At 49.4% G+C, this 10,950-nt stretch overlaps 5 protein-coding genes across 5 annotated transcripts; 1 reads left to right on the top strand and 4 right to left on the bottom strand.

The window, feature by feature from the left end:
• Positions 1–349: 349 nt before the first annotated feature.
• On the bottom strand, positions 350–1,274 carry J7T55_001289 (uncharacterized protein; the record flags this gene model as incomplete). Its single annotated transcript, XM_053135345.1, has 2 exons — positions 350–482; positions 544–1,274. 2 exons carry the CDS (start codon positions 1,272–1,274, stop codon positions 350–352), a joined length of 864 nt encoding a protein of 287 aa, XP_052986928.1.
• Positions 1,275–2,466: 1,192 nt separating this feature from the next.
• J7T55_001288 (uncharacterized protein) lies at positions 2,467–3,163 on the bottom strand (the record flags this gene model as incomplete). Its single annotated transcript, XM_053135344.1, has 2 exons — positions 2,467–2,732; positions 2,884–3,163. The coding sequence occupies 2 exons, from the start codon at positions 3,161–3,163 to the stop codon at positions 2,467–2,469; spliced, it is 546 nt and encodes a 181-aa protein (XP_052986927.1).
• A 90-nt stretch (positions 3,164–3,253) lies between these two features.
• Positions 3,254–3,709, top strand: J7T55_001287 (uncharacterized protein; the record flags this gene model as incomplete). Its single annotated transcript, XM_053135343.1, has 1 exon — positions 3,254–3,709. The coding sequence occupies one exon, from the start codon at positions 3,254–3,256 to the stop codon at positions 3,707–3,709; it is 456 nt and encodes a 151-aa protein (XP_052986926.1).
• A 1,944-nt stretch (positions 3,710–5,653) lies between these two features.
• Positions 5,654–6,608, bottom strand: J7T55_001286 (uncharacterized protein; the record flags this gene model as incomplete). Its single annotated transcript, XM_053135342.1, has 2 exons — positions 5,654–6,090; positions 6,176–6,608. 2 exons carry the CDS (start codon positions 6,606–6,608, stop codon positions 5,654–5,656), a joined length of 870 nt encoding a protein of 289 aa, XP_052986925.1.
• A 1,800-nt stretch (positions 6,609–8,408) lies between these two features.
• Positions 8,409–9,635, bottom strand: J7T55_001285 (uncharacterized protein; the record flags this gene model as incomplete). The annotated part of the gene is made up of 1 exon (XM_053135341.1): positions 8,409–9,635. One exon carries the CDS (start codon positions 9,633–9,635, stop codon positions 8,409–8,411), a length of 1,227 nt encoding a protein of 408 aa, XP_052986924.1.
• Between the last annotated feature and the right edge of the window lie 1,315 nt (positions 9,636–10,950).

The following is a 10,950-nucleotide window of genomic DNA, read 5'->3' as shown; positions in this document are numbered from 1 at the left end:
TCGTTAAACTTTACCGGTCCAGCGAGTCCATCCTCATTTATGTGTCGTAGCGAAACGTCTGCAGCCATATGCTTTCATGAGCCTCTTGATATGATATACCCAGTTACCATGAGGTCTGTTTATCAGTGTTAGTTTCTGAGTGCATTCCAAGGAAAGCAACTTACAGTATGCAAGGTTAGTATCGCCCAAACATCCATGACAATGACCATAAATTCCATGAAATAGACAACCAGAATGCCTGCTAGTGCGGAATTAACACCGCGAAAATCTAGTCCATACTCTAAAGCCTGAAGGGTAGCCCAACTGAGATATAGAAGAACGCTGTGATGAAATGTGAGCTTGAGCCTTTTTAGAACGGAATAGACAGTATGTGATACCATGTATGCCTCTCTGAAAAGCCGGTGTTAACGACGATCATAAACGTGATAGATAGAAGAGGACGTATCAATGACTCCAGCATATTGAGGGCCAAGTAAGGGTGACTAAGTATCAAGAGGTCAGTTGATTTGTGCTGTACATATTCAGCAACGAGGTGCTCCATACGTCCAATATATCTTGGGCTGCATTAGATGCCGAATAAAAGATCTCTTCGAGTTTCTTGTCCAACGAATCCATTGCCGAAGGATCGACCTAAATGGCATTGCGAATGCTATAATGTCCGCTTCAGGCGCAATTTGTAGCACGGCCAACCAGCCCTTATCTTGTATCCAGCTAGTGATGAAGGTGTCGTCGCCTGAATCGAGTCGCTGGCCAGACCCCCAGTAGTCATTCGTGAAGGCTTCGAGGAAGGCCTTGTCTTTGATGATGACAGATCTATAAGCTGCTGTCCGGCCTGACAGGCATGATATCCTACCATCTGCTACCAAGGTTGCAGAGATATGTCGAAATCTCGTGATGAATCGTCTTCGCATGATTTGTCGTGACATCCAGCCCCCTTGGAACTTGGCACGTCCATCCTGGCATATCTTGGCACGCGATCCCACTCCGCCGACGCGGGGATCCTGAAAACCAGCGAGAAGGCTGGCTAAGAGAGTCTTCGGCCAGTGTACGTCACTGTCCACCAAGACGATGATAGAACCGTTGGCCACGGCGATCCCTCGTGCTAGCTGCATACGTTTACTCGGACTTGGAACTGTGAGTAGTTTGACCTTGGAATTGCCCGTGGGCTGGGTCCTGAGCAATGCTGCCATGGCCTTGTAATCACATTGAGGGACGACCAAGATGATCTCCATGGGCGCGCTTGCCACCCAGGTTTTGAGTCCATCGAGAAACATATTTGTAAACGGAGACAGAGAAGGTATGACAAGGGATACATTGATGCTTGATCTCAAAGGATTGTCGGCAGACAGTGGTATAGGTTTCAGCCTAGAAGCAAGAATAAGTGTTGAGACAACGCGGATAGCTTTATAGATACTAAGCCTCTATTAGTCTCCCAACGGACTGATTAAAAAAAAAGAAAATAGAATGGTGACACGTACAGAAGCAATACCACGAACTGAATTTGGAATGCCATTTTCCAAAGATATTGGGCGATACTTACACAGATCACTAAGTAAGATAGCCAAATGGCGGATGATTTTTCAAGCGAGGATGTGACTTGTTAATAAACTGCTTGAAGTGAGGGGCAATGGCTTGTCGGATCACGCTTACCCTATATTACAGCAGCTTGTGTGGAAATAGTAGTGATAGGCTATCGTCTGCATGTAATCCGCATATCCTCCTCCCTCGAACTTCTACATTGGTATTGGCGTGTGGCAGGCTAATGGCTGGTGGCCTCACACCAACCTTCTCATCGGGCCAGTGCATGCAGATAAAATAGTAGTTATTTAGGCTCCTTGTTACTTTTAGGCCGTTTCGCTGTGGTTGTTTCGCTGTAGCGAGCCATTTCGCAGTATTCAGCATTTTGCTATATTAAGTATTTCGCTGTGGCAAGCCATTTCGCTATAGCTATTTGAATATAGAACTTCAATATATTGTACTCAAAACGCTATGCCTTTGTTTACCCTGCACTGTTTAGCAGCCTGGCTGCTGTAAGTTAACCCATTTTACTCTGTCTAAATGATGGATAGGATACAAAAGAAAAAGCGTAAAGGTGCTTCATTCCCATTAAAGTAGCCGTTACCGGGTGCCTTTTTCTTTAGTAGCCTTGCTATCGGACAATGCACCTAAAACTCTGTCACGACTCTTAATATTGCAATGGCGCTGACGAGAGGAATCAATTTCTAGTCATTCGAACGCAATCGCCACAGTCGTCGATAGACCGGCCAGCAATGTCATTTCGCCCGACTGCCTGCGACCTTGTGATCCTGCGAGCGGAGGGCCCAAACAGAACTCCATCCGAGTGAATTATGCTTGCACCATTGCTCAAGGCAATGTGGTGGGCGACTCGAACGCTAGCCCCAAGATATAATCAGATCGTATACGCAGAAGCCGTCTGATGTCTTGAAGCTGGCCGGGATAGACTGTTTATCGCATGATGCCTGATGGCTGAGATAACAGGTGCTCGGGATTAAGGAGCCGTTGATGGACTAGCCCCTTGTCGATCCGGATCAATGCGCTGACATTCTGGTCGAACGTGAATGGGCAGAGGTCTGAACTGGCGGGGTACATGCTGACATCATGAAATTCAAAACCCCTGGCCTGATTCGACAGAATCTTTTCCATGTCATTGTCTCTCCTCATCGCGACGTGGAATGTGGCGGTCTGGGTCGAATTGCTGTCTGCTGTTTGCTCTACAGTCTGCTGTCTACTGTACATGGGGGAATGTAAGCAGGTAAGGGAACATGCAAATATGACCATGTCTGCGTACAGACTAGGCATCCAGGCATTCCGCATGTGTGTGACAGCGTGACCGCAGATGACAATCTATGCTAGCAGGCTAACCACCGTTATGCACTTCGTTGAGGCTGACTTGGGGGATCCCGGTGAGGATCATAGGCTTGGTCACTGGCGGGCTACCAGGTGCGGGGTGATTGGTGAAAACGGATCCTGACAGGCTGTTTGCCTGATATGGTTCGAGGTCTGAGGAGGTCTGAGGCCACTGGCCGCCTGTGTTGACGGCCACTCGACGTGTCGGTGGGTTGACTGTAGCGCAAGTGTTGCTTGGGCTGTCTTTGTTTCGCCCTCGGCGAACGAGCTTCGACCGTTTCTTCTCCTTTTCCATCCCTTCCTTTGTTCTGTCAACACCATCATCAAGCAGTACCCAATAGTCATACAACGCAATATCAACAATCTGCCCACCATCACAGCCAACATGTCTCAAGTCTGTCCCGTCGTCGGAACAACCAACTCGGTTCTTCCCCCCTCCCACCCAGACGTCGACCTCAACGTCCCAGGCCAGACCTGCCCCGTCGTTGGCGCAAAGACAGACCACCACCACAACCTGTCTAAGCATCCCTCTGTGCCCATCCCCGCCGATGCTCAGAACGACACCACCTCATCCGCCGACGCCCAAAAGTGCCCTGCCCTCAAGAACGCCATCGAGCAGCCCGAGGCCAAGGCGCTTGACGATCAAGTCTGCCCTGTCGTCGGCCCTGCCACAACAATCCTGCCTCCCGACCACCCCTCGACCGAGGGCAAGAGCGATGATGCAGAGTGTCCCGTCACAAAGGCCAAGATTGGCCACCACAAGGGCAAGGTGACGCAGCACCCTGATGTGAAGGGCGCTGCTGAGGGCGCCGTATGCCCTGTTGTTGGTGCTAGGGCCTGAGATACGGGTACGGCTTGGGACATCGGAACCATAGGCGTTAGGGGCGCAGGACGAGATTGTACAACAGCTCACGCGGTCATTACCGTTAGGATGGACTCGATTGCAATAAATTGCATTTTGTTGATCACGGCTGGGCTCAACTCGAATCTCAAAGGACGGACTGCTTATAGGAGGTCTCTTTGTCATAAGTGATGAAGCATCAAGCCAAGGCATCCCACACTCCGCCCGGCCCGAGCGCATGGTGACCAACTCCTCCTGATTTGATCTTCTGTGTCAGCGTAGCCAACCATTTGAAGATGCACATGCCCATTTCACCGCAGGTTCCATTGTCAAAGCGGCCCGTTGCGCGTCGAAATATGTTAAGACTACAGATAGGGGGTCGGTTACGGATTAATGGAATTCCGGTCTTTATCAATGCTCTCACGAAGACTTAGGACAGGCTCCCCGTCACCTAGCCAGCTCTCAGGACAACATAATTGTGAAGATTCATACACTGGAGACACGGAGATAAGTGTACGACATGTAGCCGTAGTGTTGATCAAAATAAGCCGAACACATGCAGAACAATGACTGCAACGATGCAAAATAACATCGGCAGCCAGGCTTCTTCAACACCAGATGGATTCAGATGGCCATGATATCCATTTGTGTTGGGACATATGCTCCTCGCTGGAGGTTCTGGCGGACCAGTAACCAACTCTGCTCTATTTATTCTGCAACACTGAAGTTAGCTCGACATATATATATGTCATGACTTGATGGGCTGCTCAGGCGGCACACCATTGTTATGAGGACTGTATCTGATCAGACGAGGCACGAAAAGAATTGTATGGCTGCGCATGTGGTTTGGAAGGGCATCTGGGTACGGCATCCAAAGCCACATTTGATTAGTCTTGACATATGAAATGAAGTCTCATTCCTAAATCTCACTCGAACCAAACTATTCAACTTGTTGGTTTTCGTGGTGGGATGCTTTCACAATGCTGGAGACTCAGATCGGCAGGACAAACGACTTCTTGACCTCGAAAGTTAAGACTGAGATTGTTACGTAGGCTCCTTTAAGCTTCTCCCAGGCATCAGTGCTTAGACATCTAGATCCCGAGACCCGGTTCAGGTGGCCAACAATGGCGGAACATTCCATCCAAGGAGGCACATCTCCATGTCTATTGGATGCTCTTATCAAAATGTTACATTTGCTGAGCACTTCGACATCAATCTCAGAGAAGAAAAAGGAAAAGAAAACAAGTTAAAACGTATAAGGTAAGGTGCGCTTCCGATCCTCCAAGACAGCTGCACCCTTCCAACGGCAACATCCGTGGATCGTACAAAATGTGGGCTGTGTGGGCAAGGCAGGATGACTATAATGTGGATACACTGAAGCACGGCCTCGTCATAAATAAGATTCGTCTAGACAAAGATCTTCTCGGGACCATATAACATATGACTCGGAGTATAGTCCGGACGAGGAGCTTAAGTAGATACGAAGCGATGTAAGTAAACAACGAGTTTCAGACCCAACCTGTCCGTTCCTATTCACTTTTGAAGAGTGAGCAAACATTGTCTTTAACCATAAATGGCTTAATTATGCATTTGAGATCCCCAAAATATCCAGTCAATTACCAGGAGACTAGTTTCAATGCTATATGTGGTGTCTACACTTCGTTCATTTATGTGCACCAGAGGTCCCCTATATGCAGATGTACGATGCCGAGCTTCCCAGCACCCAAGGTCCAGCGCCATAGCAACACATTTTAACCGCTGGAAAATATTCAAGTCACTCCAATTTAGTGATCACATTAAACACCACCGCAGTCCCATTGCGCCTTCCCATTCGATCCGGGTCGCCGGTGTTCTCCGGCCTTTCCTGCGAGGACCAGCCGTCAGATGAAGCCCCATCGCCACAACGCTGCAGTTCGACAGAGAGTCCGACAACGAAATCGATGGTTAACCTGGAAGCTCCTGTCGATGCTGGGTGTCAGGCATCTCTGCCGTGTGGTGCTGGTAGGATGCCATTTCGGCAGTGCTGTGAGGGGAGTAAGATGACATCTCGGAGGCGTTATGCGGAGAGTACGGCAACTCTTCCGTTTTCTGCTCGTAGGTCGGCGCCTCCACGGCGTTCGCATCGCGTACCGGGCCGTTACCGTACCCTGATGTGTTCCCCCTGTTCCACTGGTCCCAATTCCCTGCTTTGGCCGCCCTCCGTTTCCGCCAGATCAGCCACGCACTGACGGCTATGGCTATCACGACGACGGGGACCACGACGCCGACCGCGATGGCCGTCGTTCTTGATGAGTTAGCCCCGCTGTCGGAACTGGGCGAGCCTGTTGCTGTGCTTGAGGAGCCCGTTGCGCCTGGCGAGGCAGTGGGATTCGATGATCCGGCTGTTTATGTGCATACCGAGTCAGCTGACAACCCTTGCGCTCGTTTGCCCTTCATGTGATAATGCCCTTCAGAGTAAGGACCTACATTCTGATGTTGGCTCCAGTCCGGCTTCCACCCCTAGTGCGCAGTACTTATCAAAGATGGATATGGCACTTGTCGCCTGTGCACTCGCTGCAGAATCATCCGCGCAGCTCGTGAGCACGTCCGTCGAGATGACGGTGCTCATGAAGGAGTAGCTGTCGGTACAGAAACACGTGTAGCTCGTCAGGTTGTCATCCCAGCCTCCGCAGCCGCTGAACTCGCCCCGAACGACGGTCGAGAGCACGTCGATGGCGCATGACGAGAGCGAGGAGTAGCCGTCGATGGTGTCGATGTAGTTTGTGGTCTGGATGACCTTCGTCTTGCTGCTTTTGGTGGTGGTGCTGCTGCTGCTGCTGCTGCTTCCGCTCTGGGCCAGGCCGAGACTCGACATGCACGACAGCGCCGCGATGAGCGTGAGGCGCTTGAGCTCCGCCATTTTGGGTAGCTGCTTTGATCGCAACGTGCGGTCTGCTTTCTCAAGACGTAGCGCGATCCGCTGTTAGGGCTGGGTCCAGACTACAGGATGTGGAAGACATAGGCAAGGTCGCCCGAATACTGTGTAGAAGACCCCAATCTTCAAATTCCGACATCATTTCAACCTCGCGAGATCCGTTGCATTGGATGGAAGTGCCGGTGCCTTGGCGGTCCGGCCCTTTTGAGTGGGTGGATGGCAAGAGGCCAGGGATCCAAATCCTCCTAGTAAGAAAATACTGCTTGGGGCCAGTGATCCCGCGAGCTATGCTAAAAAGGATTTTCGGTCCGTGTTGATGTTGTAAATTGAGCCAGTCGAGCGGAGCCGTCAGGGGCACGCCAGCGAATCTGCTCTCGTACCAGTGTTCAAGGGTCACAATCTCATCTTCTTGGCAAGCAGCTGAGAGGCTAGCTAGATTCGCTTCTCCTGAGCACTGCAGAGAGAGGTAAGCAATTTGCACCCAGGTGTGTCGGGAAACGCAGGGTTAGGGGGAGCATACGACCGATAACGTGAAGTGTGAGATCAGCAGCCATAAGCGTCGCTAACACCACGGTATGTCTGGTGGATAACCGTCCAACTTCGCGGAACGCCATGCGACCTCCCCTTTCCCTATTTGTACCAGCGGATTTGTTTTGGGACATAAACGGGAACTCGACTCCGAGCCCATATATTAATTGTAGTATAACTCCTTTCCGACCACGCTTGCATATGTGCACCCATGAGGTGGACCATGCAATCCCAACGGTGTCAGAAACTACATCGACAAAGCATAGAAGTGATCAGAACAAGCAAAAACAATCTTTTGCCGGCACCAAGACGCATGCAAGACTAAATTCAGGGTGATTCTGCACCACCGGAGATAATCAGCCGGCAATGCGCCAGTCCTGCAAGACATAACAACTCACAACCCGCACTAACACTGAAACGTCGACGCAGGAATTGTAGGACTGCAGCAAGCTATCAAGGGCATCGCTCCTTCGTCTTCCATCACGCAACAAAACACTGCCGAAGCTGCAGCCAAGGTCTCCACCAAGAGCATGAGTCTATTTTCATCAGCGATCCACCAAGCACAGCAGTTTCTGGGCAGAGAGTCCTGCAATGGCCAGAGCTCAATCATCCGTCTCGTCTTGAATAGCAATATTCCTGGGCCTTCCTGGCCCGCAGATAATTTATCCCCATGTTCTGCTTTATAGATATGGACTTGAAAAGCTTCAAACCTTTCTCTAGGCTTGTAGAAGACACCCAGGTGTGAGACTACTTGGTATAGGTTGAACCTCAGATTGATTGCAGCGCATAAAAGGAAGCACCGGATTGACGGCGTTGAAAATTGAGGGTCTGTGTTGTGACATATATAGAGTGAAAATATCAATTTATTACAATGACTGATCCAAAGTAGACGAGAATAATACATGCATGGTAAGCAAACTGCGCACTCGCTCAACATGAACTAACAAAATATATATTCACGAGAACTAAGGAATGTAACCCACATCTTTTGCTAGGAACAAATTTTCTGCTTAGCAGATCTTGGTTCACAACACCATTGGGCCCTATTGTCCTTGGTCGAAGGTCCATAAATGCATCATAGAAAACTAGGAGAGATTCTGTCAAGCCATCTCGACCCGAAATTGAGAGCAATGCGACCATACGGATGTGGCATGTTCATCTTGACCACGGATCATCTCCCGTGAGGTCGATGTTCCCCAAAGCTTTGTCTTCACTTGTGTCGGTGCGAGAAAGATGGCCCCTCGTTTATACTCACTCTCATCCATCCAACTCAGTTACCGCGTACATTACCACAAACAAGAATTCGGGTAATTGCCTTAACCAGAATTTTGCGACTGGATGCTCATCGTCCCATTCCCGGTAGTCCAGATCTCCACTCCATGGAACTATGGGCGAGTCCCCGGGCTCGAAACAGTCGTTGGCCTCCAGCCACGACTGCTTGATCAGTTGAAGTGATTCGATGACGTCCCGCGCAGCTACCGAGAATTCCAATGGAGGGCCTGCAGCGTCTGCGGGGTGCATCCTCTCCCAAGCTCTTGTTCTCCCTTGCGTACCATACCGGCCAGGCACAGGAATATCCAAAGGGCGCCTGTAATGTTCTTGTATTGGGTAACGTTCTTGCATTGGGTAGAACGTCGAGTCACGGAGCCGAATTCGACTTCCTGATAATTCGCGCCTCTGGATGTAATCTTCGTACTGATCGATTTTCGATGTGTCCGCCACATCGATCAGGGCGTGCCTCTCGTCTCCGAGCAGTCCGAACAGCCCGGATGCCCGGACATCCAGGCCCGTCATAGACATTTCGGTGGTAGCCAGAATGACATTGCAGTGATCATGTTTAGTAAGACAGTCTCGGTAAGGTTTACCATTCAACCACTTCTCGAATGGTGGGTTAATATTCATCCGAGGACCGACAAGAATGTTCATATTTAAAATGATGTTGACCCCGGGCATCAAGGCGAGCGTGAACGGTCCGTCAGGGAGTGATTCGAGATACTGATCATGCTCAGCCTCATCTTCGTCTTCGTCTTCGTCTTCCTCCTCATCAAATACACAACCACAGTAGTTGATATACAGAGTGTCAAAGTGCCGACCAAAAAGAATTCTCGTAGTCGTAAACAAATACTGGTCGTATATGTACGAGACGCGGGTGAGATCCATCTTATATTCTCGCAAGAACCGCTTTGAGACGCCGTAAGCCTCCTTACAGACCCAGGCGATCGATGGCAAAGCCTTTGGTTTCGAACTCAAGTCTAATGTGGTCTTGGGGTGGATGTCGTCAGACTTTTCGTAGCTGAAATTGAATACGCGTCGTGGTAGACAAGCTTCAAAGATCATCTCGCGAAGCTCTTGAGGCAGGTCAATGAAGCGGTGAAAATGGGTAAGCGGCGACGATCCGGCGACATTGCTTGTATTTCGCAGTGGGAGGATAATAGAGGGCCTAGAAGACTTGGACATGGGTACTGATGCAGTCGCTTCGTCCATTTTTCGAAATCAAAAGGCTTAGGCAGAAGAAAATAGACAGCTGTTTGACCGCGATGCTGGACTGTGGTCGGTGAAGTATCGTATCCATTATCTCGAAAATTTACAAATCTCTGTGTAAGTTGTGGCATACCTAGTTTAGGATATCATCAATTATAGCGATTAGCTTCCTGCATCCGTTCTGACATAGTGCTTGACGGCTTCAACCTAGGTTGGTATTCCAGCCATGATTTCTTGCAAACATATACAAAAGCATTGGACGCTAGAGATAGCTCCAAATCTGATGGCTCGACGGGTTGCCAATAGCGCCAGCACAAATGGCTCCGTTCAGACACTAAGACTTTTGGCATGGAATAATAGCTTGTAAGTCAACGTCAATTTGCACACGATTATATAATTGTTGTCTCAAGCCTAGCATAGCGAAATCACTGTACTCTCATATGAGACGTTTTGTTTCTAAATAAATCTATTGCTACTTAGTTCCAATTTACTGTCCAATCTGTGAAAACCCCGTCAGCAAAGCAACAGCACCGCACCAAAATCCCAAGGAGATCTTAGAGTACCAGGAAAGATTAGTAGAGGTTGGTAGCGTGAGACGCACATGGAGAGGTGGATCTCGTAGTCTTCTCACTCTTCACCACCCCACACTTAGAAGAGCACTGCTCAATGCTGGTGCTGGCAGTGCAGCCGCACTCGTACAGCTTGACGACGCGTGTGCACATGACGGCTGTAGAGTGTGACTATCGCGGAATATGAGTTGATGGTCGAGTTTTGTGCCGAATTTGCAAGATGTTCCGATCTGCTGTGAGTTGTGGCAAATTGTGATAAGCGTAAATGCTTGATGCTTCTGGTATCTACATTTTAGACATGAGGAACAGCTTCTTATATAGGTTTGGACAGAGAGCACATGGATACAGCATTGTACCTGCTTCCAGTTAAGAACTTATGCGCAATGTTGTTGCAGTTGTGTTTGATCATTGAGCCTGCAGCGTGTGACAAAGTGCTCTCGTAAGTACTTACAATGGCATTGTCCTAATATGGATTACAATGCTATTATATGTTGCTGGCCAGGTCAACGTACTTTGCCCCCCCCCCCCGGGTCCTCTATTCCTTTCGATATGGACAAAGGAAAAAAGGCAGGAACATGTCATGAATAATTTGTGTCTCCCACAATGACTTCCGGGGTAAGGATGGATGAGACCCTGCGATTTATTCTGCCAGTCTCTTTTGGTTGGTAATACACGGGAAAACGAGCTTGGGCAGTGTGTTCATATTGCAATGCACCGGCCTCGTCTGGACTCCTGAAAATCAAAATCTC

Source organism: Diaporthe amygdali (assembly GCF_026229845.1).
Source record: "Diaporthe amygdali strain CAA958 chromosome Unknown NODE_54_length_279735_cov_64_132730, whole genome shotgun sequence".
Lineage (NCBI taxonomy): Eukaryota > Fungi > Ascomycota > Sordariomycetes > Diaporthales > Diaporthaceae > Diaporthe > Diaporthe amygdali.
The sequence above is the reverse complement of the archived record's forward strand: the minus strand, read 5'-3'. Positions and strand labels throughout refer to the sequence as shown.